Genomic DNA, 22,434 nt, shown 5'->3' with positions numbered 1-22,434 from the left:
CAATAACCAGGCAAAGTTTGAATACTGTTGTCAAGTTAGGGAAAAGATAATATGGTACAGTTCCAGAACCATTAAAGAACCCCTAAATATCAAATCTAATAATTCATTAACAAGTTTGTATTCCGTTCTTAATAAATAATAGTTGTAGTTGTTAGCATTACCCAGATACAAAGTAAATGTGTGTGTGTATGTTTTAGTGATGTTGCGAACACGTTCTCTGGCAGTTCCAGGCTTTTTTTTTTTTTCAATTTGTAAGACAAAACAAAGTCATGCTTTTGGTCCCCTTTAACATTTTGTCCTCCTTAGTAAACACTAAAAAAAAAAAAACGGCGATAACAACTTTGCACGCCCCTCTATATTTTTGTAATGAAAGACTGCAATTGTATACATAGCTTAAACTATTCTGGCTCATGTTTTCAGGCTACAAGTTGGTCTGGATCACTTGGTTTATAAGATATCAGCAAACGTAAAATAAAGAAAATATAGGCAATATTTAACAAATATTAATTGAAAAAAAAAAGTTATAAATAACAAATTACTTTAGAAAACTATTTACAAGGTCACTTACTTTCACAGTGCTTATTTACTTAACAATTTATCAAATGCTGGAATCAAAGACTGGGCCAAGGCAAATGAGAATACTAATTTAGGGCCAGTTGTTAATAATTTAGGTGTCAAACCTTTAAAGAAAGCAGTGATTCCTTCATTCTTGAACATATTTTTCAAGATTGTGAAACCGGATTCTGGGTTTTCAAAGTTTCTATTTTGAATTCTAGTTTTGATCACATCCAATGGAGCAGAAACAATTAAAGAAGCACTAGCACCAAAAATAGATGTAATAAAGTTTTGTGTCCAAGTAGCTTGAGAGTAGTCTTTCAATCCAAAAATATACTCTTTGGCAAAAGAGTTACCACCAAATAAGGCAAAAGAACCTGGGGCATTTCTTGCCATTGTCCAGCCCCAACCTCTATATAACCCTAATCCTTCATCTTGAATAATTTTCAAGAACCCTCTACCACGGAAGGATTCTGGGTTTGTTTGACGTTTGATCTTCAAAACATCCAATGGCAACAACACAACTTCACCAATACCAATTAAAGAACCAGCAGTTGCACTCATCAATGCTTTACCTGTTTTTGGACCAAAAGCAGCGTCATAAGTGTCCTTAAAGTTTTTGGTCAAGAATTCATTGGCAAATGGTTGTCCACCATACTTGTAAACTCTTTGTAAAATCTTATAACAAGCGGCATAACCCAAACCTGGGAATAATGAAAACAAACGCTTGCCCAATGCTTGAGAAGCTTGATCTCTAAAAATCACTTTATTTAATTCGTGCAAAGAAGTAACCTTGGTGTGGTTGGACATCAATCTTTTGGAAATGGTGTCGACTGGGTGGAAGACACCAATTTCAGCAATACCAGCAGTTGCTGAGCCTAAAACTCTAGCAACACCAGATTGTTTTTTGTCTGAAGATGAGTGAGCAGCTGGTGACATGGTTGTTTTATGTATCCAAAGATAGAGGTATTATTGATAAGGTAAACTGTGGGAAATCAATGCTTCTGAAAAAAAGAAAAAATCAACGATTGAAAAAAAAAATTTGTTTGAAAGAAATGCGAGCAAAAAAGAAAAAGAGTCAATATGGGAATTTTCAAGAAAGGAAATATAACAGAAAAATTTTTTAGGACCGCGCTTAATAAAATAAAATACCATAAATGGAAGTTGGATCTGAATTATATAGAACAATCCATAACTTGAAGGAAATGATTGAATGTTTCATTAATGAAGTGTGATTTATAGGAGGTAAAAAGAGAAGAAAGCTATGGTTTTTTGTTTAACCGAGTATACAGAATCCAACACCATAAAGTAGAAATTGAGATAGTTGTTCTTAAAACATCCTTTTACTTGTGAAAATTTCTTGTTTCAACCCCAAGAAATATTAAATACCAGCCTACTAATGTTGGCTTTCAGTTCATCTCATCAAATTTGCTAACCTAGATAGAGTGTGATGATGATTGGAATTAGTGAAACTCAAGGCTGCTTTTTTTGTCACATTGTACACTACTTGCTGCTGGACAAGCAACAAAATAAAAAAAAAAACTCTTCTAACCTACAGAAGACAGAAAAATGTATCAAAAAAATTGACTACCACAGGAACATCGCTTACTCATCTGTCAAAACCACCTTCATCACTGGATTCGGTTTTATTTAATTACCATTTTTTCTCTTTTTCTCAAAATGACAGACATCTTGGAAGCATACCAGCAAGGTTTGTCTGAATTAACATTTAATTCACGACCAATAATTGATAACTTAACTGTGATAGCAAAAGAGAATCCTAATGTTGCCGATGGAATCATCGATTTAATAACCCAACGAATTTATAAAACTATTCCAGATCAAAAATTATTCGCATTGTATTTACTAGATTCTATATGCAAAACTATTGGCAGTCCTTATAATATATTAGCTGGAAATGGGATTTTTAATTTGTATTCTCATGTATTTCAATTAGTCAACGAGACAATTCGTAATAAGTTGGTGAATTTGTTCGAAACATGGAAGATATCCAAAACAAGAGGTACGAATGATCCTTTGTTCCCCAAGACACAATTAGATAAAATAGAATCATTTTTGAAAAAAGCAGGATACCCAAAGCCCAAAACAAACTCAGGTGCAATGTCTCAACAATCCCTAGTGAATGACATTAACCAATTGATTCCTATTTTTGAAAATAAAGTACGGACTAATCCAAACTCAAAGTTACAAGATAGACTCAAGGCATTAAATCAATTAAGGTTAATTCTTTCTAGTCAGGTAATGAAAGCTAATGAATTACAGGCTATCCAAAACCAATTACAAAACATAAAGGAGCAAGAAATATCATCGTCATCATCCTCTGCATCGAAAGGTGGCACCCCTATTCCTACTCCAGGACCAACACCTGCCACTACACCGGGACTCTCATCAATTCCATCTGTGCCTAAAGTGAACCCAGCATTTATGATATTCAATGATTTAGTCCTTTCGGGATTGGTCAAAAAGGATCAAGAGCCGATTCCTGGCTCTAAACCAGTTTACTCGTTGGTGTTTCCACAGAATAAATATGTGCCATCAGCAGGTGGTCTCGGCTCTAATAGTACTTTAGAAGATTTATTGTTATCTAGTAGTTCAATACAAAGATCTGATTATGATAAATTGAAGTTTACGGAAATGGTTAAGGTTAGTAAATCGTCTTTCAACAACTTGCAAGATTTTATTAAAAATAATAAACCAACAACAAAATTGCGTGATTTGCTTTACGAATCCAAACCATCCAAGTGTTCAATTTGTGGTAAAAGATTTGCATCTGATAAGGAAGGAGCAGATAAAAAGAGATTACATTTAGATTGGCATTTTAGAATCAATAAGAAGCTCTCCAATAAAGGTAGCAACGTTCAATCTCGAAATTGGTATCTAGATGATTACGAATGGGTTCATTTTAATGAAAATGATCTATTAGAATACTCAACTGATGTAAAAATACCAGATATTATCCAGGACACGGATGACACTGTTTCAACTGAGAGTCAATACGTGATTGTCCCTTCAACAGAAACAAATATGAATAATAAATGTTTAATCTGTCGCGAACAAATTAAGGCTACCTACAATGATGAAATCGGAGAATGGTGTTGGTATAACTGTATTCGACAACCTGGAGAGCCTAGAAACAGTAGGAAAATTGTTCATGTCTCTTGTTTTAATGAATCCAGGAAGAAGAGAGCACGAGATCATGATTTGCTCCCTCACAACAAACGAGAGAAGTTTTAAAAATCTGTAGGTTAAATATATATATATATATACATTATATATCAATAATAAATAAATACGTCGTTACGATAACTATTTGCCCGACTTATTTTGTTACACAAATCATTTCATTTTATTTGACTATATTTTACTTTTTGGTGTTTTTGTTTTTGCTTTTGTTTTTCCATGATGGTTAATACTTACAAAAGTTTAGTTTTGACCTAAACACTTCAAAATATCAGACCAAACTTTAGCTGGTTTTTGAGAAGCATCAACGCCACTCCAAATACCAGTCTTTTGGTAGTATTCGACAATTGGTTCAGTTTGTTTGTGGTAGGTGACTAATCTCTTCTTTAAAGCACCTTCGTTGTCATCGGATCTTTGAACCAATGGTTCACCAGTGACATCATCAGTCATGTCTTTCTTTGGTGGGTTGAAAAGCTTATGATAAGATCTACCAGAAGCTGGGTGAACCAATCTACCGGTGATTCTAGCAACCAATAAATCATCATCGATTTTCAATTCAACTGCTTTTTCCAATGGAGTCTTTCTGGCTTCCAACATTGAATCCAATTTTTCAGCTTGAGGGATGGTTCTTGGGAACCCATCTAAAATAAACCCTTTAGAACATTCTTGGTTGTTTTCCAATTCTGATTTGATCATGTTGATCATGATTTCATCAGATACTAAACCACCTTGATCCATAATCTTCTTTGCTTCAACTCCCAAAGCGGTCTTGGCAGCAACTTGAGCTCTTAACATATCACCAGTGGCCAAATGACAAGCACAGAATTTTTCCTTCAAATTTGGGGCTTGGGTACCTTTCCCGGCACCTGGAGGACCGATCAAAACCATACGAACTGATTTTGGTACATCAGGAATAATACCAGCTTTTTTTTCCAATTCTTGGATTCTTTCTTGTAACTTGGTAACGGTATTTTTTAAATCTTCAATTGACATGGTCAGAAAAGGACTCGTTGGTCTACGATATTGCTATGTTGGAATAAGGTAAAATGATCAAAGAAAAAAGGAAAACAAAAAATCTATGTGTGGATTTTTAGTTTTTTTTTTTTTTTCTATTTGACTAAGGACCCGAAATGTTGTGAAAAATCCCGAGTTAAAGTAGAAGAAAAAAAATTTTTTGTTCTGGGTCAAGTGGTGCGGAGGTAGTGGGTGGTGGTGGTGGTGTGTGCAACAACATATCTTTGAAAAAAATAGTGCGGGTTGGAGGACGAAGAAGAAGAAGAAATTAAATTAAAATCAATCATTCCTATTGGTTCAACAAGAAAATAATCCCAAAGGAGTTAAGAAAACATAAAACTACGAGGCAACCCCAGAAAAAGTACCGGAGTTTTGAATTATCAATATATACAAGTACCATCTAATTTCTATTTCTCATTGAAACTAGGTAAAGAAATGGCGTTTGTAGAAATATGTACGTTTTTTTTTTTTTTTTCAATAATCTGTGTGTTCCAAGATGTTTGGGAGTGGGCTGGAACACCGAGGAAGTTCAGTGTTCCGCCATCTGAAATTGGTTATAGTTTTGGTTAATTTTTATCACCTATTAATTTATAATATAGAGTTGCAAATATTGCAATGGACCTTTTTATTTGCTTTAGAACTCCTCGTTAATACAAATGGTGGCATTTAATGATCATGATTCTCTTTGCCTTTTTTGAAATTGTAGATGCATACAGAGTATGGTGGTGTATTTTTTTTTTTTTTTGTTACATAATTTTGTTAGGTGATCGGGCGGATTGCCTAATCGAGCAACAAAATATATGGAGAATTATTTCTCCGAATGTTTGTTCTATTTTTCGATCCCTGATATTTTTCCAGAATATAAAATCCTGTCCATAGTTGCACCTTTTCCATCAGAGAAAGTGGTTCCAATACTTCTTCAATTAACTAATATCAAATGACAGAAAGCATCATTATAAACACAAACGTCCTTTTGTTTGATCTTGATGGTACCTTGGTCGATTCCACTGCCGCTGTTGAAAAAACCTGGGAAAACCAAGTAAATCAACACAATCAAGAGTTTCCAGACAAATTTATTGATTTACCTACATTGTTAAATGTCTCCCATGGATCACGTACAATTGAAACTTTTACTGCTTATTTCCCCGAATTGAAAGCCGATAGAGATTCTGTATATGCATGGGAAATGGGTATTGTTCAAAATTACGGTCACTTGGGTAAGGCCATTAACGGATCAGTGCAAACTTTGGAAACATTAAATGAAAAGAATATTCCATGGGCTATTGTTACATCAGCAAACCCTGATTTGGCCGCTTTTTGGTTGGATAAATTGTTTCATGGTGTCAAGAAACCTGATGTGTTCATTACTGCTAGTGATGTAAGTAAAGGTAAACCAGACCCTGAAGGATATTGCACAGCATTTGAAAGATTGAAAAAAGTTTATAATTTGGATGGGTCTTCTAAAGGTGTTGTATTTGAAGATGCACCTGCTGGTATTAAGGCTGGTGTTAATGGTGGATTTACTGTTGTGGGTATAGCTAGCACGTTTCCAAAAGAAGTCTTGTTGCAGGCTGGAGCCACTTATGTTGTTGAAGATTTCACCAAAGTTAAAATCAATCAATCAGGAGAAACAGTTCAACTAGTTTTAGAAATTCTTTAGAGTATAGCAATAGATAAATTTCTGTATTTGGAAGGGCTCAGTCCAAATGGTGATTCATTTCAACACTTTTTTGTGTTTTTATTAATACTGTCTTTCTAGGTGCGCGTGTTGGTGATCGTGGTTCGTGAGATGAGGTAGACAAAATTTATTTTTTTAAAAAAAAAAAATTCGAAAATCCTAGAGAGAACTTTCATTTCTCATCAGATACTAGACATTCATTTCTATCAACTATGTCAACATCAGCATCATCTTCGTATTTAGATGACGAAACAACTTGGGACTCTTTTAATTTAGATCCACGTTTATTGCAGGCTATTGATCAATTGGGGTTTTCTAATCCCACATTGATTCAAAGCAGTGCCATCCCATTGGCATTAGAAGAAAAAAGGGATATTATCGCTAAAGCATCAACCGGTTCAGGTAAAACTGCAGCATATTGTATTCCAATAGTGAATAATTTGTTAACTAATGACTCAACTCAAGGTATAAAAAGTATAATATTAGTACCAACTAGAGAATTATCTAATCAAGTTTTCCAATTTATTGAAAAATTATTGATATTTAGCAATAACAAGATTAATATCTTGAACTTGTCTTCAAGTTATAGTGACCAAGTTTTAAACTCCTTGTTAGTTAATAAACCAGAAATAATTATTTCCACACCAGCTAAATTGATTCAAATTCTAGAGAAAAACGAAAAGAATATTGACTTGACCACAGTGAAAAACTTGACCATTGATGAAGTTGATTTGGTGTTATCGTTTGGATATTTAGACGACTTGAAAAAATTGGAAAGTTATTTACCGGTAAAGAAAAATTTGCAAACATTTTTAATGTCGGCTACTGTGAATGATGATTTAGATGATTTAAAACAAAGGTATTGTACTAAACCTGCTATATTAAAATTGAATGAAGATGCAGCTAGTCAAAATAAGTTGGTCCAATATTATGCCAAAACAACAGAGTTTGACAAGTTCTTATTAGCATATGTGATCTTTAAATTAAACTTGATCAAAGGTAAAACCATTGCTTTTGTAAATAACATTGATAGAGGATACAGATTGAAATTATTTTTGGAACAATTTGGAATTAGATGCTGCATTTTGAATAGTGAGTTGCCTATCAATTCGAGACTACACATTGTTGAAGAGTTTAATAAAAATGTTTATCACTTACTTATAGCAACAGATGAGACAAATGAATTAAATGAAGAGCAAGATGAAGACGATGATGATGAGGGTGAAGGTGAAATTGAGACCAAACTGAAGAAATCGAAAAAGTCAAAATTCAAACAAGACAAAGAATATGGTGTTTCTCGAGGTGTGGATTTCAGAAACGTTGCTTGTGTGTTGAATTTCGATTTGCCAACCTCTTCAAAGGCATATATTCATAGAATTGGGAGAACAGCGAGAGCAGGCAAAGCTGGTATGGCACTTTCCTTTGTGTTGCCGTTATCTGAATTCGGTAAGCATAAGACTGCATCTTTACCAAGTGCAAAGAAAGATGAAAAGGTCTTACGCCGTATAGTCAAGCAACAATCGAAAAACGGATTTGAAATCAAGCCTTACCAATTTGATATGAAACAGGTTGAAGGATTCCGCTATCGTGCTGACGATGCATTCAGAGCAGTGACCCAAACTGTTGTAAGAGAGGCAAGAGTTAAAGAATTGAAAAATGAGTTGATTAATTCTGAAAAATTGAAACGATTTTTTGAAGAAAACCCACAAGACTTGGCAAGTTTAAGACACGATAAAGAGTTGCACCCAGCTAGAATCCAATCTCAGTTGAAAAATGTTCCACAATATCTTTTACCTGAAAGTGCCAGACTGGATGTAAAAAATATTGGGTTTGTTCCCTTCCATAAAAATAAGATACATAAACACAGAAAGGGTAAGGGCAAAGGTAGGAAAAAAGTAGATCCATTAAAATCATTTAGAAAGTAGAATATATTTATTATATGTGTATGTACAATCTTCTATTTCCTTTCATTTTTTTTTTTTTGCTCAAGTTTGTAATAGTTGATACTTATGTGAATTACCAATGCTTTGCTGGTGACCAAAGTCTATGCTATTTTACTTAAAATAAGATTCCAAAATAAATTTGCTAAACAGTTGGATGGAAACATTAATGACTCGGGAATGAAGATGAACAGAATGATTGAAAAAAATGGCCAAAAGCAATAACTATATTTTAAAGACTTGAAGAATGCTATTCTTGTTGTTGATGAGAATACCTCACCTTGATCCCATAAGGAATTCAAGATATTGAAAATTAATTGAAACATTGGAGTCCCACAAGATTGATCCAAAAGAATTCTGTAAAGTAAATTATCGACTCTTGTAACCAATATACTAATCCATGCACTAGTGAAATATCCGTTTATAAACCCCCACACCATGAACTTGAAAATCTTATTCAAGTTGAATTTCCTCTTGAAATATTGGTTCAATGATTGTGCCAATGCACCTGAAAAACACCCTAACATTGCCGGAGCTAGCATGGGGTGGATTAGTCCAATTCTATCATAATAATAATATACAAAACATGAAATTATAATTTCTATAGTCAATGCAAATAAAAGTTTCTTTAATATCGCCAATGAAGTTGGATGAAGATGATAATTCTTAGAATCAACCACCATAGATTTTTCAAGGTCAGCATCAACTTTCTCCTTGGCAAACGGGAGACTCATGTTGATTGAAAAAAAAAAAAAAAGAAAAGAAAAATATATTTGTTGCCGAAATTGGTTGATGAATTGTTATGATAAACTCGATAAGATTTTCCAGTTTCCAATCTTCCTGTTTTTTCCTTTTTGTTTTTGCGTTGATCTTGGTGACAAATTCGATGATTTTGTATTTTACGTGTTTGCTGGAAAATGAAAAAAAAATGCTCACTCAATTAATTAATAAGCACACACCAGAAAAACCAAAAAGAATCCTCTCAGATGTTTAAGTTTGCACAATAACTCCAGCATCATTCCACCATACATACTAAGAATAGCCTAAACTAATGGCTGATGAATTGATCTAGTTTTGTGTTCAGTATTTTCTTTTTATAAACAAAGATAACAATCGAAACAAACATCATTGGAATTGGAATCTATCATAAAGAATTGTGAGAATTATTTAAGATAAAGTGACGTTTGTTATTGTCGACATTTTAGTAGTAAGAGCTAAAAAAACCGATCTGGAATCGAGATCGGCTCTCAAAATAGTAAGTTCGCCTATTGAAATATTGGTAATAATCTCAATTGTTCTTTTTCTATTGTTGACGATTTGGAGAAACTGGTCAATTCAAATCTTCTTCTTATCCATTATTATTCCGTGTATAATTTTAGAATTTTTCAATTGTGTAGCGAAGCCTCGGTACGGCTTCGATGCGAATCTCCGGGCCAATCTTAGGTGGTGGAGCTCATTTAAAAAAGCCCTCAAAAAAAAAAAAAGGACCAGTCCTATTATCTGATTAGTAATCTATTAAACTTTTTTATGTTATTGATCATTCCTTTATCCATGTTAGAATAAAAGTTAAGTGGATTCCTGTTTTTTCTTTCATTTTTTTTTTTTCTATTGGGCCAACTCTCATCCAAGATGGAAGAAATAGAAAAGGAAAAGAATAAAGATTTGCTTGAAGAATCAACGTTTACTGATAACCGAGATGTCATAGAATCAGAGATAATCAATAAGACAAGTGACCCTTACTTGGTGACATTTGATGGGAATGACGATAAAGAGGATGCGTCTCGGTTGTCTAGAGTTCATAAGTGGACCATAGTTGGAATAATATCTATTGGATCTGTGTGTGTCACATGTATTTCATCGTCGGTGGCCCTTGCTACTCCACAAATCATGGAACATCTCAATGTGAGCCACGAAGTGGCCATTTTGAACATTTCTTTTTTCATATTAGGATTAGGAACTGGTGGTTGTTTTTTGTCCCCAATCAGTGAATTTCATGGAAGGAGAATAGTTTATATCGGTGGCTTAACAAGCATGATAGCATTTGAATTCCTAACGGCTTTTACAAGTAACATTGGGGCTATGGTTTTTGGACGGTTTATGTCGGGCTTTTGTGGACTGAGCTATATGAGTGTCGCTAGTGGCTCGTTTGCCGATCTATTCAAAGCTAGGAAAAAGGAAGGCAAGGATGCCAATAAGGAGTTGAGTCTTGCGTTGATTCTTTACTCGGTTGCCCCTTTTCTTGGACCATCTTTGGGAAGTTTGATATCTGGTTTCATAAATACTCACTTGTATTATCGTTGGACATTTTACGTGTTTATAATTTGGTCTGGTGTTTTGCTACTAGCAGTAATATTTTTTGTTCCTGAAACGTATGAGCCAGTGAATTTACAAAGAAAAGCTAAACGATTAAGGAAAACTACAGGTGATGATAGATACTATGCAGCAGCAGATAAGCAAACTACGACTTTGTATGAAAGTGTTCTCACTTCATCGAAAAGACCCATATTACTTTTGCTTAGAGACAATATGACAGCATTGTTGAACTTGTATACTGGTTTCACATTGGCAGTGGTATATTTATTTTTTGTTGCATTTCCATATATATTCAGTACAGTATACCATTTCACCATAAGTGAACAAGGGATGTCGTTCCTTGGTTTAGTTGTGGGAATGGTATCCACCTGTTTAATATCACCATACTTTATTGACAAAGGATATGTTGCTTTGCTTGGAAAAAACAATGGTGTTGCTAAACCTGAATTTAGATTTATACCATTGATGGTTGGTGCTTTTGTAGTACCAATTGGGTTGTTTATTATTGCCTGGACATCATATTCACATATCCACTGGATTGCCCCTATTATAGGATCTGCAGTTTATGGATCAGGAACAATTCTTGTTTTCAATTCAATCTTTGCCTACACAGTGGAAGCCTATCGACTATATGCTGCTTCTGCTATGGCCACAAACAGTTTGACTCGTTCAGTATTGTCGTGTATTTTCCCCTTATTTGGCTTGCAGATGTACAAGGGATTGGGCATTCAATGGGCAACAACTTTACTTGCTTTGTTTGCTTGTCTTATGATTCCCATCCCCTTTCTATTTTTTAAATACGGAGAGTATCTTAGAAGTAGAAGCCCTTATGCTTGGAGTATCGATTAGAATACCGATTTTGCAGTTAAAAAAATGTCTCGTGTTTCTAGAATGTCGTAGAAATTGCATTGATAGACTTTTTTTCTTTTCTTGCCCATTATCTCTCCTTTACTTAAACAACAGAATTTCCGACTTTTTTTTTTTTTTTTTCTGATTTTTCACTTTTAAACTTCATTAGTATCTAGGCTACTATTGCAGAGGTAACTTTCAAAAAAAAAAGCAAAGCATGGTCGTTCACAACCCTAACAACTGGTATGTTTTATTTATAGAATGAGAGTAATATTCGTAGAGTTTTGTCAGTTATTGGTGTTTGAGAATACTAACAGATTATGATTAGGCATTGGATTGACAAAAACTGTTTGCCATGGTCCAAAGACTACTTGAAGGAAAATATAATAGACACTGCATATGAAGATGACCTGTTCAGATTTGTAGTTACTGCTGTTGATTCTGTCAGTGGTGATTGTGATGTGACTCAAAGAAAGGGAAAGGTATTATGTATATATGACATGAGATTACAGTTTCTGTTATCTGGAGCTATCAAAAAGGGAAACGATGAGGAGGAGGAAGAAACAATATCAGCAACAATCGTAATACCTGAATTTGTTCATGATCAGGGTGAAGACGAGTATATTTTTGAGATAGAATCAGCCTCTCAAAAATCAGAAATTAGAAAGCACTTTGTACCAATCTTGAAGGAGAAATTGATGAAGTTTCAACCTGATTTGCTAGAAGCACACGCAAAAGATGTTCAACATGCAACCGATTAATAGAACTATACTAAATACATATTTGTATATACGTACCTTGTGGATAGTTACCTAAATTACATAATAAGTTATTAACCATCAAATCCTTCTGGAACACCTTCTGCATGTCGGACACTGCCATCTCTACATCCTAGGTAGAGCTCGACGTTACCAGTATCATTCGACTCATCCGTAAGACTCAACCATGGAACATGACCCAGTTCAATGGATTTGAGTATTTTGTATGCTTCGACTGAACTATAGGGAATACCAGTTGAAGGGTCAAAGTACTTCACTTCTGTGCCTGAAATCATGCAGGATTTTTTATTGCCATTAGGAAGGTATAACCCAGTTGGCGCTTCTGTCTTTAACACTATATTAGCAGACTCGGTTTCCTCTTTATCTTCCACAATTTCTACCACGTCTTGTTTAACTCCTAACTTTGGCAATTTTTTCAAATCGTCAAACATTGGATCGTCTTCTGTTATATTGGAAGCAGGATCAAACAAACTTTGCTTTTGATCTTTTACCACTGCATATGGATTTTCTGGTTTCCCAATTTTAAGTATCGTCTTTACATCTTTGAATCTTCGTGAAGCAGGCAAAAGTGATTGCTTTCCAAATAGAATTCTTTTGATATTCAGTGGGTTGAGTCTCAATTCCTTTTCGTCTTCATCAAACTCAATCATGTAGATCAAGTTTCTCGATACACGCTGCACTGGACCTTCAAATATTTCTTCATCTTGTGGATGAGTACTCTCAACAGCTGGGGTGGGCTCCTTGGAACTCTCTCCTATTTCATCAGCAAATTTCACCCTCTTGATAGTTTCTGTATTTTTGGTTTCATCCAATGGATTGTCAGTTATGCTACTTTGCAAATCCGGTTTTTCGCTATCTACGAGTGTTTTCTCATTTTCGTTAGCTTGTTCATATTCTTCTTTTTTAACCTCACTCAGATCATCATGAGTAAGTATATCATGCTCTGTTTGGTTGGTAATTTCCAACTCTTCATTAACTGCATGATCTGAAATTGTCTGTTGTTTAGTGCTTTCTGTCTCATCTGATGGTGTAGCCTCAGAAAGCAAACTCTCTGCCTTTTCATTTACCTTTGCTATCTTTTCTTTTTCATCTGCTTTAATCTCCTCCGTGTTATTCTCGAGTTTGATCAGGTCACTTTCAGTATTGTTATGGTTTTCCTCGTGCACGTTGTTTGGTTGAGTTGATTCTGCATTTTCTGCATTATTGTCATTCTTCTTCTCGTCTGCATTCTTTAAAAGCTCGTGAAGTTCTTCGTTCATTGACTCAAGTTTTTCAATTTCAATTTGTTGTTGCTGGGCCTTCTTTTCTTCCAATAGCTTCCTTTGATATGGTGAATCGTAATCAATTGTAAACGGCATTCTAGTAGGAAAATCCATTTCGGCTAACTGATTCTTTTTCTTTTTCCCTAGCTTCTTCTTTATTTTCATATACTGTTCGTACTGACGTCTTGCATCCTTTACTTCTTCAATTGGTTTTACAAATGTCTCACTACTAACTAGCCTTATAACATTATGTAACTTCATTCGTTTCAGCAACAACAATTGTCTCTGCCTTTCCTTCTTCACTATTTCCTGCTCTCGAAATCTGTTAAGTGATTCCACGTTTGCTTTTTCAGTTTCTACTGCTTCTGCAAGACGTTCTTCCTGCGTTAGCTCAACTTGTTGCTTTCTTTCAATGTGCACATACTTTGCCCTTCTAGCTTCGCTTTCTTTTAGTTTGTCTACTAAAGCTTGCTTGCTTTCTACGGCTGCGGCTCGAGACGATGATCTTCTATTTGTCATTAGCAATGAGTCTGCTGTAACCAATGGTGTTCGTTTCTGTTTCTTCTTCATGGATGATGATTTAACCAGTGGTTGTTTAATAGTAGGAATTAAACTCTGTTTCTTCAATCTTTTCTTTTTTAGTTTCTCCTGTTTTAGTAATTCTTTTTCTCCTTCACTTTCATCTGAATCTGTTGCAGATAGCTCTGAATCTGATAGTATTTCGTCTGCATTTATATTGGAAATTTCATCTTCTTCTCCTTCATCATCACTTGAGGTGTGTTTTCTTTTCCTCGCTACATTCTCATTTTCAGTCCCGCTTTCTTCGCTTTCTTCATCTATTCCATCCAAGTTTGCATTATCAATTTCTTCATCAATAAATTCCTCATCCTCTCCATCTTCTTGAAATAATAAGTTAACATTTTCATCATCTTCTGTTAAAAATTGGGTTGTTGCCGTGATCTCATTCGATTGTTCTTCTAACTCAATTAATTGTTTCAATCTCAATCCTGCGTTGGACCGCCTGGATCTCGTCGCTATTAAACTTTCAAAAACTTCTCCTTCCTCTGAATCACTCATTCCTTACTGTAGGTGTAGATCGAATGTTGATAAATAGATATATAGTATGATGTATTTGATCGTACTTGTGTGGATATTCTTTTTTTTTTTTTTAACAGAGAATAAAAAAATATGGTGGTTTTCATTTCTGTCTCGCACAACTTACAAAATCAAATTTTCAAAATTATGATGTGGTGTTTCCAGTTTCATTATTACTATCCAAATGAAAAGTATACATTGTGCGCCATTGGTTAGGCGATTAGTGTTTTCCCGATCTTTCCATTACTCCAAAATTCTTTTCCAAAATGCCAGAGGGTTGACATCAACTTCAGAGTCGGAAATGTCACATTTCAACGCCTTAGCATCCAGTTGGTGGGATGTCAATGGACCACAGAGGATTTTGCATAAAATGAATCTATTGAGAATGGATTTTATTCACGACACAATTCGACAAAACTTGAAGCTCAATGAAAATACAGATGATGAGGTTTATATACCACCTTTTAATGTGGACTTGTTGCCTCAGGGAATTAAGAATAAAATTGATGAGGACCAAGAAATGAGGAGAGACGAAATCTTGAATGGTTCCAGCTTGACTGTTTTGGACGTTGGATGTGGAGGGGGGATATTATCTGAATCAATGGCTCGTTTGAGTTTTGTTCTGAGTGTAAAGGGTATTGACTTGTCTGCCGATGTGTTAGAGGCAGCTAGATTACATAAACAAAAGGACCCCATGTTAAAAGACAAATTATGGTACGCATTGAACGCAATTGAAGATATTCCTGAGACTGAAAAGTTTGATATTGTCACTATGTTTGAAGTTTTGGAGCATGTGGATTACCCTTCAAGAGTTTTGCTTGAAGGGTTGAAAAGATTAGAAAGTGGAGGATGGTTGTTTCTCTCTACGATCAATAGAGATTTCGTGAGCTGGTTCACAACTATATTCATGGGTGAACATGTTTTGAGAATTGTTCCAGTTGGAACCCATACTTTAGAAAAATATATCAATCAATCCGAAATCAAAGATTGGTTGCAACAAGATTTGAATAGAAAAACAGAATTTAGAGTAGCTGATACAAAGGGGTGTGTATATTTACCTGCTTATGGTTGGAAGTTTACATCTTGTCCAGATGTCGGTAACTATTTTATGGCTATACAACGTGTAAAATAAATATTGCCATCCCTATGGTTTCTTGTATTTAATAGTAATAAAAAACTAGTTTGCAATTTTTTGTGCTTCTTCTGGTTGTTCGTCAATGAATGTGGGTAACTTATCTGCCGTTGCAGGTTCCACGTCATTCAAGTAACTAGGTGCCCCAATGCCACTCTCTGCCATTTCATTTTCAAAATCAATTTCTTCGCCAAGAGCTTCTAATTCAGCATCTAACTCCAGCTCACTGATGTCATCGGGTACATCATAACTTGTCAGAAGCGCCTCCTGTAGTTCATTTGATTTATCAATCAAATCTAACATTTCATCTTGAAGATCCTCTAATTCATCGATATTGATTTTTCCGTATGTTTGTTTCAACTGTTTATTTGCTGTTTTCATTGCGTTTATTGTGACCATTGTATTTTGTAAATTATCTGTTGTCATCGAAGCTTGTGTCATGTTCCACGACTGATTCTCTAACTGGTCCTTTTGAGCTTCTATCTGCTTTCTTTGTCTTAGTAACTTGATTGCTTTTTGCTTTAATGCTGACTTCCCTGGTCCGTCTCTCATTCTGCTTATCTTCTGCTGGTATGTGGACAATTCCGAGTTGATCTTGCTTAGTTTCACATCCAAAGACCCCACTCTTTCATCAATTCCCTTTATTGCATCATTCAATGATGGCTTTGGTGCAGTGTTTTTCGTTCCAAATAATCTGTTCATAACCTTCTCTGGTTTTGGTTTTGGTTTTGGTTTTGCCTTCAAGATCTCCAAAGAAAAAAAATGTTCTCCACTATTTATCTCACCAAGAATTTGTACGGTTTTTTTTTTTTTCCCCCTGTATCAGCTTCCAGATTAACACGATAATTTAGAATAACCGACAATGCCAGAAGTTGGGGAGGTACGTTTCATCCTTAAACTGCATTAAACTATTTTGTTGATGACTAACTTGATTTAGGTTGCACATGTGTGTGCATTGTTGAAACGAAACATTTTGGGTTTCCGAATCACGAAAGTGAATTTAATGCATGATCCATTGCTATTCCCTGTTCTAAAGGACACCAATGAACCTGAAAAAGAGTTAGACAAAATGAGGAAAAATTTAACTAATGCTGTCGTGACATCGGTGGGTCGTCATGGCAAGTATTTTTGGATAAGACTACACAACCACAATACGTGCAATGTTTTGCTTATGCATTTCGGAATGACTGGAATGGTTAAACTACGAAACGTTCAGTCACATTTGTCATTTATGGAAAATGGCGGCGATAAAAAGGTTTTGGAAATGCTAGAGAGATTTAAATATAAGGACAGTAAAATTGAGCCGGACGCTGAAGTCAAGCAAGAGTGGCCCCCAAGGTTTACAAAGTTTGATATGGAATTGGAAAACAATGAGAAGAAACTAGAATTTGCATTTTCCGATCCAAGAAGACTAGCGAGGGTTCGATCACTTTCTGGTTTGGAAGTTAGTGCTGATGAGAGTTTATTAAAGTTGAGTCCTTTGAACGTCCTAGGTCCAGATTACAGTAAGCCTGATGTACCACCAAAAGAATTAGAGAAATTTGTATTTGGAGATCCTGATTCAGACAACCACGGCCGTCCCAGATTACCTATTGATGAGTTTAGTTCCCTCGTCTTGTCCAAAAAGAAACCGATAAAGAGTCTCCTCTTGGATCAGGCCTACTTTGCTGGTGTCGGCAATTGGGTAGCTGATGAAGTTTTATTTCAAGCTCACATACATCCAAATGAAATAATTTCAAGTAAGATCCCTAATGACTTGGACTATATTCATCCTGTTCTACAAAAGTTGTATGATTCATTGATCTATGTGTGTGAGGAAGCAGTTCGAGTTGAAGGTGACGTGACTAAGTTTCCGGACGACTGGCTAATGTTGCATCGATGGGGCAAGGGCAGAAAAGAGAAAAGAAAAACCCCAAATGGGCTTATTTTAGACCACATAACAGTTGGGGGGAGAACAAGTTGTTATTGTCCAGCGTTGCAAAAGTTATTAAAAGCAGAGTCAACAACAACAACAGCAACAAAAACCAAACGAAGAAAAATCAAAAAATAGAGCCTATTATAGTACAAAAACTAGATAACTGGAAGAATATAGAGTACTTTTGTTGACATCCAACAGTCAATTTATCAATACTACATCTATATGTGAATCCTTTCGATCAACTTTGTAGTGCGATTCATTCAGAATGACATTTTTCAAGTGGGAAAATCCATTACTAAACAAAGTTCTGATTTCAGCAATATCTTGATCTTTTGCAACTGCGTCTACGTTGTACACTCTTTCAAAATCATTCAACCCGTATGTTTTTTGTCTGACATTTAATCGCCTATTGGACCAGCATATTCTTCCTATTGATTCTGATTGGTTTTTGAGGATTTCTGCTACGATTTGTGCCAGGAAGGTATCATATCTGCCCATGACAATAACATGAAATGATTCAAGACTATTGGGTTCCAAAGAGTTTAGTGCTCTATCAAATCTGAAATTCTGAGACATTATGGATAGATGTTTTAACGATACTAGCTGTGACATAAATTGCAGCATTTCAACTTCAGATGGTTTTGTTTCAAAACTAATTTCAAGGGACTCGATTTTGTTTAATTTGAATATTTTTGCTACTGGGATAATTGATGGGGTTTTTTCTTCAAACCCCAAGAATACCTTTTTGACGTCAATTGGCTCAAAATTATGATAAAGAAGTAAGTTTGCCAAGTTTATGTGTCGTAATTTCAAAGATTTTAGAATCAACTTCGGAGATATTTTTCGAAACACAGTTATTCCACTGCAATCTATTGATAAATTAGTTGATGTTGAAGCCTCTTTCAATAGAAAGTCATTAACGTCCAATACGGAAAACCCATTTGCAGATAACTTACCTTTTAAATTTGTCAATGTGGTACCTTCTTTGTGTTCGAAAGTGACGACTACGTTACTCTTTGACAAAAGTTCTAAATTCTTATATGATACAATGTCGCTGAAAAATTCAATCTTTTTGACATTATGTATCTTGTCTGAATTGAGTAGTTCTTTAAATTGCATCTCTGTAATTATAGTATGGTTTAGATAAAACAAGGTGTTGAATTCTCTTCTTATTAAGATTCTTGGGCCTCCATTGTTAACGTAAATCACTCTCAACAAACTTACCCTTGCCAAGCTATTCAATCTCTTGTTTACAAGTGAGAGACTCATTTTGTCGAGCTGGTTCAATAAACTCATTATTTCAATAAATAATTCATCTGGAAGGGATAGTAACTTACTGCTATTGTTGGTAATAGTATTATGAGTTGGCTCAGAGTTTTCTCTGGATCGCCTGACTATTAGATATATCAAAATAAGTATCAATACAACAGAATCTAACTCAAACATTTTAAACAAAACTGTTATATCAAAGACTGGTTTGACCAATAAAGTGGGGAGTGCAACTAATGAAGCAAATATTGTTCCAATCGTAGCCACAATTGACAGTAACAAGGTTACTAATACTGTTATATCAAATACAGGTTTGACCAATAAAGCGGGAATAATAAGTAAAGGACTAAGAATAACCCCAATTGGCAGCAATAAGGTGAGCAAAAGTGTTATATCAAATAAAGGCTTGAATAACAAAGTCGGAACAACAAGCATTGCTCCAAGTATTGTTCCTGCCAATGCCACAATGGGCAGTAACACAGTGAGAAGGATTATACCTCCCATAATACAAATACTTGAATTGAAAAATAGCTAGCCAAATTTAGTACTATTAGCAAAATGATAGAGTATTTTAAGTTGTTAGCAAAGGGGATTTGGCAATTAAAAAAAGAAAGATTGATCTTGCACTTGACTGCGAAAAGTAGGATTTCAAAAAAAAAAAATTTAACATTTGCAAATGTTATATTTGTTTAATACTTTTGGACGAGATGAGAGTCGAACTCATGACCTTTTGCTTGCAAGGCAAACGCGCTACCAACTACGCCACACGCCCAGTTTGTTGATTGGTAATTTTCCAAGATGTTGTTAGTCATTTTTCTTTGTGTTGAAACTATGCTCTGTTATTTGATGTAAAACTCTGTAAAGTTGCATCATATTGTTAGCAAGCCATTGTAACTTGTTTAGTAGCTATCAATAATTGATGTAGGTGTAGCTTGCAGGTATTTTTATTAACTTTGGAGCTTCATCTTTTTTATTCTATATTTGTCGGAATTTACTTCCAAATTTGTTTTTGGGGAGAGCTTTAGATAAATAACAAACCCAGTAAATATTAATACTTTACAAATTTACACTTTTTACTTCATGATAGTAGTTAACTCAAAATGAATATACACCTTAAACATATTAATGATCCTTTATAGGAAATTCGAAATTAAAATAGTGCCTGAGAAAGCACCGGAGATCTTGTGTCACAGGATCAATGTGCAATTCTCTGGTAGTGCACACAAACAAATTCCAACAGAAAGAAAATTGATATGTCTCTTACAAATCATTCAGATAGTGGAGTGGTTTATATGTGCCAAGGAATGTCAATACCAGTCACCAAAGAAAAGAAAAGAAGATCAAGAGGAGGCTGTATGAGCTGTAAAAAGCTTAAAATAAAGGTATGGCCCAATCATAAACTGAGTCCAATATAATGGATTTGTTTACTAACACTTTCTAAGTGTAACGAACAAAAGCCTATTTGTGAATACTGTCGATACACCAAAAGAACATGTGTTTATCCCATCTTGGAACGTTTGAAAGGCTACAGAAGAAAGACAAGTAGATCACCACAAAAGAATGCGGACGAAAAAGTACCAACAACGTATTCAACCACAACTGCAATTTCTCCAATTTCATTAACATCAACATCTAATAAACTGAACAATTTATATGTTTCAAATAACGAAGCACCAGATATACATCCCTATAATTACGATAAATTGTCGCGTGACTTGGTTTTGACCAATTCAACTAGTATGCTAGGTATAACTAAATTTGAATTGCGTCTACTACAGTTTTTTGATCAAGAGTGTATCAACTTTTTTTCATTTGGGGTTAACAAGAGTATACACAACACTTGGAAATACAAAGTTCCCTATCTCTTTTTAGAGAGTGAGTTGGTGAGAAAAAGCATGTTTGCCTTGTCGGCAATGGGATTGCTGACAACGTTAGATTTAGATGTGCTACAAAGTATCGATGCAGATGGGGATGATGAGTCATTGGTCAACATTTACAATACCAACGTGGGAGAACTGGACAATATATTTGAAAATACTACAAAGTATTTTATGGAAACAATAAGCAAGACGAAACATATCATAGGCTCAACCGAAGATAATTCTGATAGTACCAGTTTTGACAATCCAAAAACTGCTAAAGAATTACTAGTGTCAAGCATACTAGTATTCTCGTATTTGGGCGTGCACCCACATAGATTGTTACCATTGATTGATTTTACACGGGAACAAACAGATCTAATTCAGATAAGTAAAGGCGTTCGATATACTATAATGAGTTGTGCACCTACTATTTTGAAGTCTGATATGAGTGCTCTTCTATTTTTTCGTGGGATTGAAAAAATGCAAACACCGACATTTGAGCAATGCCAATATCCCATAATTCAAGATTTGAGAAATGATGTTGATGAGTTTAGTGATGGAGAAGTGGGACTAGAGGTTTCAGAAGAATTGTCAATAATCAGGGATGTAATTGCAAGGTTAATGATGTGCATAAATGGATGTAAATTCTTCAAATTCCCCATACCACTATTCCGTTTCTTGATGTTATTTGATGATCGTTTTCGAGATTTCCTATACAGCAAGCATAGACTCGCTTTACGAATTTTATACGTATACTCCGCCTTGTGTTCAATATCTCGATTTCAATTTTATGATGAATGTAATGTATGGAAAGATTATATGACTTGGTATAGGGATTATGCTGCTGAAAATTTTGACAAACACAGAAATGAGATGGATGAATATTTGTATTTTTTGGTTGTGGTTGAGCATTTTCACTGGGACGATTTTACGAATTTTGATAAATTTAATCCCAAAACAGAATTTGATAGAGTTGTACAGAAGAGTAAGTACAAAAAACAACCGTTACTTGCTAGTTAGATTTTGAACTGCTCAACCAGTTTTGGGCTTAGCCTCAAAGTTTAGAAGAGATAAGTTGCCGAAAAAGAGAAAAACTACAAAAAAAGTGCAAGATGTCTGTTTCGAGGTCGGTAGAAAGATACACCAAAGACATAGTATCATTTTAAGAAAGAACACTAATTACCTCCCGAATAGGTGATAACATTATTCAAAACGTCTTAGCAGTATTGCATACAAGGAAATGTTTTTTGGAGAAACAATTAACTCAATCTTGAACATTCTTCTCTCTTCGATAAACTTCTTTTCCCCATTTTTATTTGACAGATTTCCTTCATTTAAACAGTGATTTATGACTAAAAGCCCTGCAAGTCTTTAACAAGATTTATAATGAAATATATATATTATCTGATAATTCACTTCTTTTTTCTATTTAAACTGTATTGGCTTATTACACATAAATCATATTATTGACTACATGAAACAATTTACAATGCATTCCTATACATTATCGGGCAGGATTTAGTATAAGCAATCCCAAACAATGAACAGTTAAACCTTGAAAGACAAA

The 22,434-nt window shown here is 34.8% G+C and overlaps 14 protein-coding genes and 1 non-coding gene across 15 annotated transcripts; 8 read left to right on the top strand and 7 right to left on the bottom strand. All coding sequences in view use genetic code 12, as the record gives it.

Annotated features, from left to right (window-relative positions):
- Nucleotides 1–579: 579 nt before the first annotated feature.
- On the bottom strand, nt 580–1,494 carry CD36_62060 (mitochondrial GTP/GDP transporter, putative; the record flags this gene model as incomplete). The annotated part of the gene is made up of 1 exon (XM_002420925.1): nt 580–1,494. The coding sequence occupies one exon, from the start codon at nt 1,492–1,494 to the stop codon at nt 580–582; it is 915 nt and encodes a 304-aa protein (XP_002420970.1).
- Nucleotides 1,495–2,235: 741 nt separating this feature from the next.
- CD36_62050 (mRNA 3' end processing factor, putative) lies at nt 2,236–3,810 on the top strand (the record flags this gene model as incomplete). Its single annotated transcript, XM_002420924.1, has 1 exon — nt 2,236–3,810. One exon carries the CDS (start codon nt 2,236–2,238, stop codon nt 3,808–3,810), a length of 1,575 nt encoding a protein of 524 aa, XP_002420969.1.
- Nucleotides 3,811–3,999: 189 nt separating this feature from the next.
- CD36_62040 (ATP-AMP transphosphorylase, putative) lies at nt 4,000–4,749 on the bottom strand (the record flags this gene model as incomplete). Its single annotated transcript, XM_002420923.1, has 1 exon — nt 4,000–4,749. The coding sequence occupies one exon, from the start codon at nt 4,747–4,749 to the stop codon at nt 4,000–4,002; it is 750 nt and encodes a 249-aa protein (XP_002420968.1).
- A 958-nt stretch (nt 4,750–5,707) lies between these two features.
- CD36_62030 (2-deoxyglucose-6-phosphate phosphatase, putative) lies at nt 5,708–6,430 on the top strand (the record flags this gene model as incomplete). Its single annotated transcript, XM_002420922.1, has 1 exon — nt 5,708–6,430. The coding sequence occupies one exon, from the start codon at nt 5,708–5,710 to the stop codon at nt 6,428–6,430; it is 723 nt and encodes a 240-aa protein (XP_002420967.1).
- Nucleotides 6,431–6,660: 230 nt separating this feature from the next.
- CD36_62020 (ATP-dependent RNA helicase, putative) lies at nt 6,661–8,373 on the top strand (the record flags this gene model as incomplete). Its single annotated transcript, XM_002420921.1, has 1 exon — nt 6,661–8,373. One exon carries the CDS (start codon nt 6,661–6,663, stop codon nt 8,371–8,373), a length of 1,713 nt encoding a protein of 570 aa, XP_002420966.1.
- Nucleotides 8,374–8,492: 119 nt separating this feature from the next.
- Nucleotides 8,493–9,122, bottom strand: CD36_62010 (conserved hypothetical protein; the record flags this gene model as incomplete). The annotated part of the gene is made up of 1 exon (XM_002420920.1): nt 8,493–9,122. The coding sequence occupies one exon, from the start codon at nt 9,120–9,122 to the stop codon at nt 8,493–8,495; it is 630 nt and encodes a 209-aa protein (XP_002420965.1).
- Nucleotides 9,123–10,017: 895 nt separating this feature from the next.
- On the top strand, nt 10,018–11,550 carry CD36_62000 (membrane transport protein of the major facilitator superfamily, putative; the record flags this gene model as incomplete). The annotated part of the gene is made up of 1 exon (XM_002420919.1): nt 10,018–11,550. One exon carries the CDS (start codon nt 10,018–10,020, stop codon nt 11,548–11,550), a length of 1,533 nt encoding a protein of 510 aa, XP_002420964.1.
- Nucleotides 11,551–11,767: 217 nt separating this feature from the next.
- Nucleotides 11,768–12,311, top strand: CD36_61990 (hsp90 co-chaperone, putative; the record flags this gene model as incomplete). The annotated part of the gene is made up of 2 exons (XM_002420918.1): nt 11,768–11,793; nt 11,879–12,311. 2 exons carry the CDS (start codon nt 11,768–11,770, stop codon nt 12,309–12,311), a joined length of 459 nt encoding a protein of 152 aa, XP_002420963.1.
- A 71-nt stretch (nt 12,312–12,382) lies between these two features.
- Nucleotides 12,383–14,668, bottom strand: CD36_61980 (vacuolar protein sorting-associated protein, putative; the record flags this gene model as incomplete). The annotated part of the gene is made up of 1 exon (XM_002420917.1): nt 12,383–14,668. One exon carries the CDS (start codon nt 14,666–14,668, stop codon nt 12,383–12,385), a length of 2,286 nt encoding a protein of 761 aa, XP_002420962.1.
- Nucleotides 14,669–14,870: 202 nt separating this feature from the next.
- Nucleotides 14,871–15,818, top strand: CD36_61970 (O-methyltransferase, putative; the record flags this gene model as incomplete). The annotated part of the gene is made up of 1 exon (XM_002420916.1): nt 14,871–15,818. The coding sequence occupies one exon, from the start codon at nt 14,871–14,873 to the stop codon at nt 15,816–15,818; it is 948 nt and encodes a 315-aa protein (XP_002420961.1).
- A 45-nt stretch (nt 15,819–15,863) lies between these two features.
- CD36_61960 (vacuolar protein-sorting-associated protein, putative) lies at nt 15,864–16,520 on the bottom strand (the record flags this gene model as incomplete). The annotated part of the gene is made up of 1 exon (XM_002420915.1): nt 15,864–16,520. The coding sequence occupies one exon, from the start codon at nt 16,518–16,520 to the stop codon at nt 15,864–15,866; it is 657 nt and encodes a 218-aa protein (XP_002420960.1).
- A 301-nt stretch (nt 16,521–16,821) lies between these two features.
- CD36_61950 (formamidopyrimidine-DNA glycosylase, putative) lies at nt 16,822–17,868 on the top strand (the record flags this gene model as incomplete). The annotated part of the gene is made up of 1 exon (XM_002420914.1): nt 16,822–17,868. One exon carries the CDS (start codon nt 16,822–16,824, stop codon nt 17,866–17,868), a length of 1,047 nt encoding a protein of 348 aa, XP_002420959.1.
- Nucleotides 17,869–17,934: 66 nt separating this feature from the next.
- CD36_61930 (conserved hypothetical protein) lies at nt 17,935–19,509 on the bottom strand (the record flags this gene model as incomplete). Its single annotated transcript, XM_002420913.1, has 1 exon — nt 17,935–19,509. The coding sequence occupies one exon, from the start codon at nt 19,507–19,509 to the stop codon at nt 17,935–17,937; it is 1,575 nt and encodes a 524-aa protein (XP_002420958.1).
- Nucleotides 19,510–19,704: 195 nt separating this feature from the next.
- On the bottom strand, nt 19,705–19,777 carry tRNA-Ala (TGC). Its single transcript has one exon. It is a non-coding gene; the product is annotated as a tRNA-Ala (tRNA).
- A 532-nt stretch (nt 19,778–20,309) lies between these two features.
- CD36_61920 (transcription factor with zinc finger DNA-binding motif, putative) lies at nt 20,310–21,887 on the top strand (the record flags this gene model as incomplete). The annotated part of the gene is made up of 2 exons (XM_002420912.1): nt 20,310–20,387; nt 20,448–21,887. 2 exons carry the CDS (start codon nt 20,310–20,312, stop codon nt 21,885–21,887), a joined length of 1,518 nt encoding a protein of 505 aa, XP_002420957.1.
- Nucleotides 21,888–22,434: the final 547 nt, after the last annotated feature.

The sequence above is a fragment of the Candida dubliniensis genome, chromosome 6 (assembly GCF_000026945.1).
Source record: "Candida dubliniensis CD36 chromosome 6, complete sequence".
Classification (NCBI taxonomy): domain Eukaryota; kingdom Fungi; phylum Ascomycota; class Pichiomycetes; order Serinales; family Debaryomycetaceae; genus Candida; species Candida dubliniensis.
The sequence above is the reverse complement of the archived record's forward strand: the minus strand, read 5'-3'. Positions and strand labels throughout refer to the sequence as shown.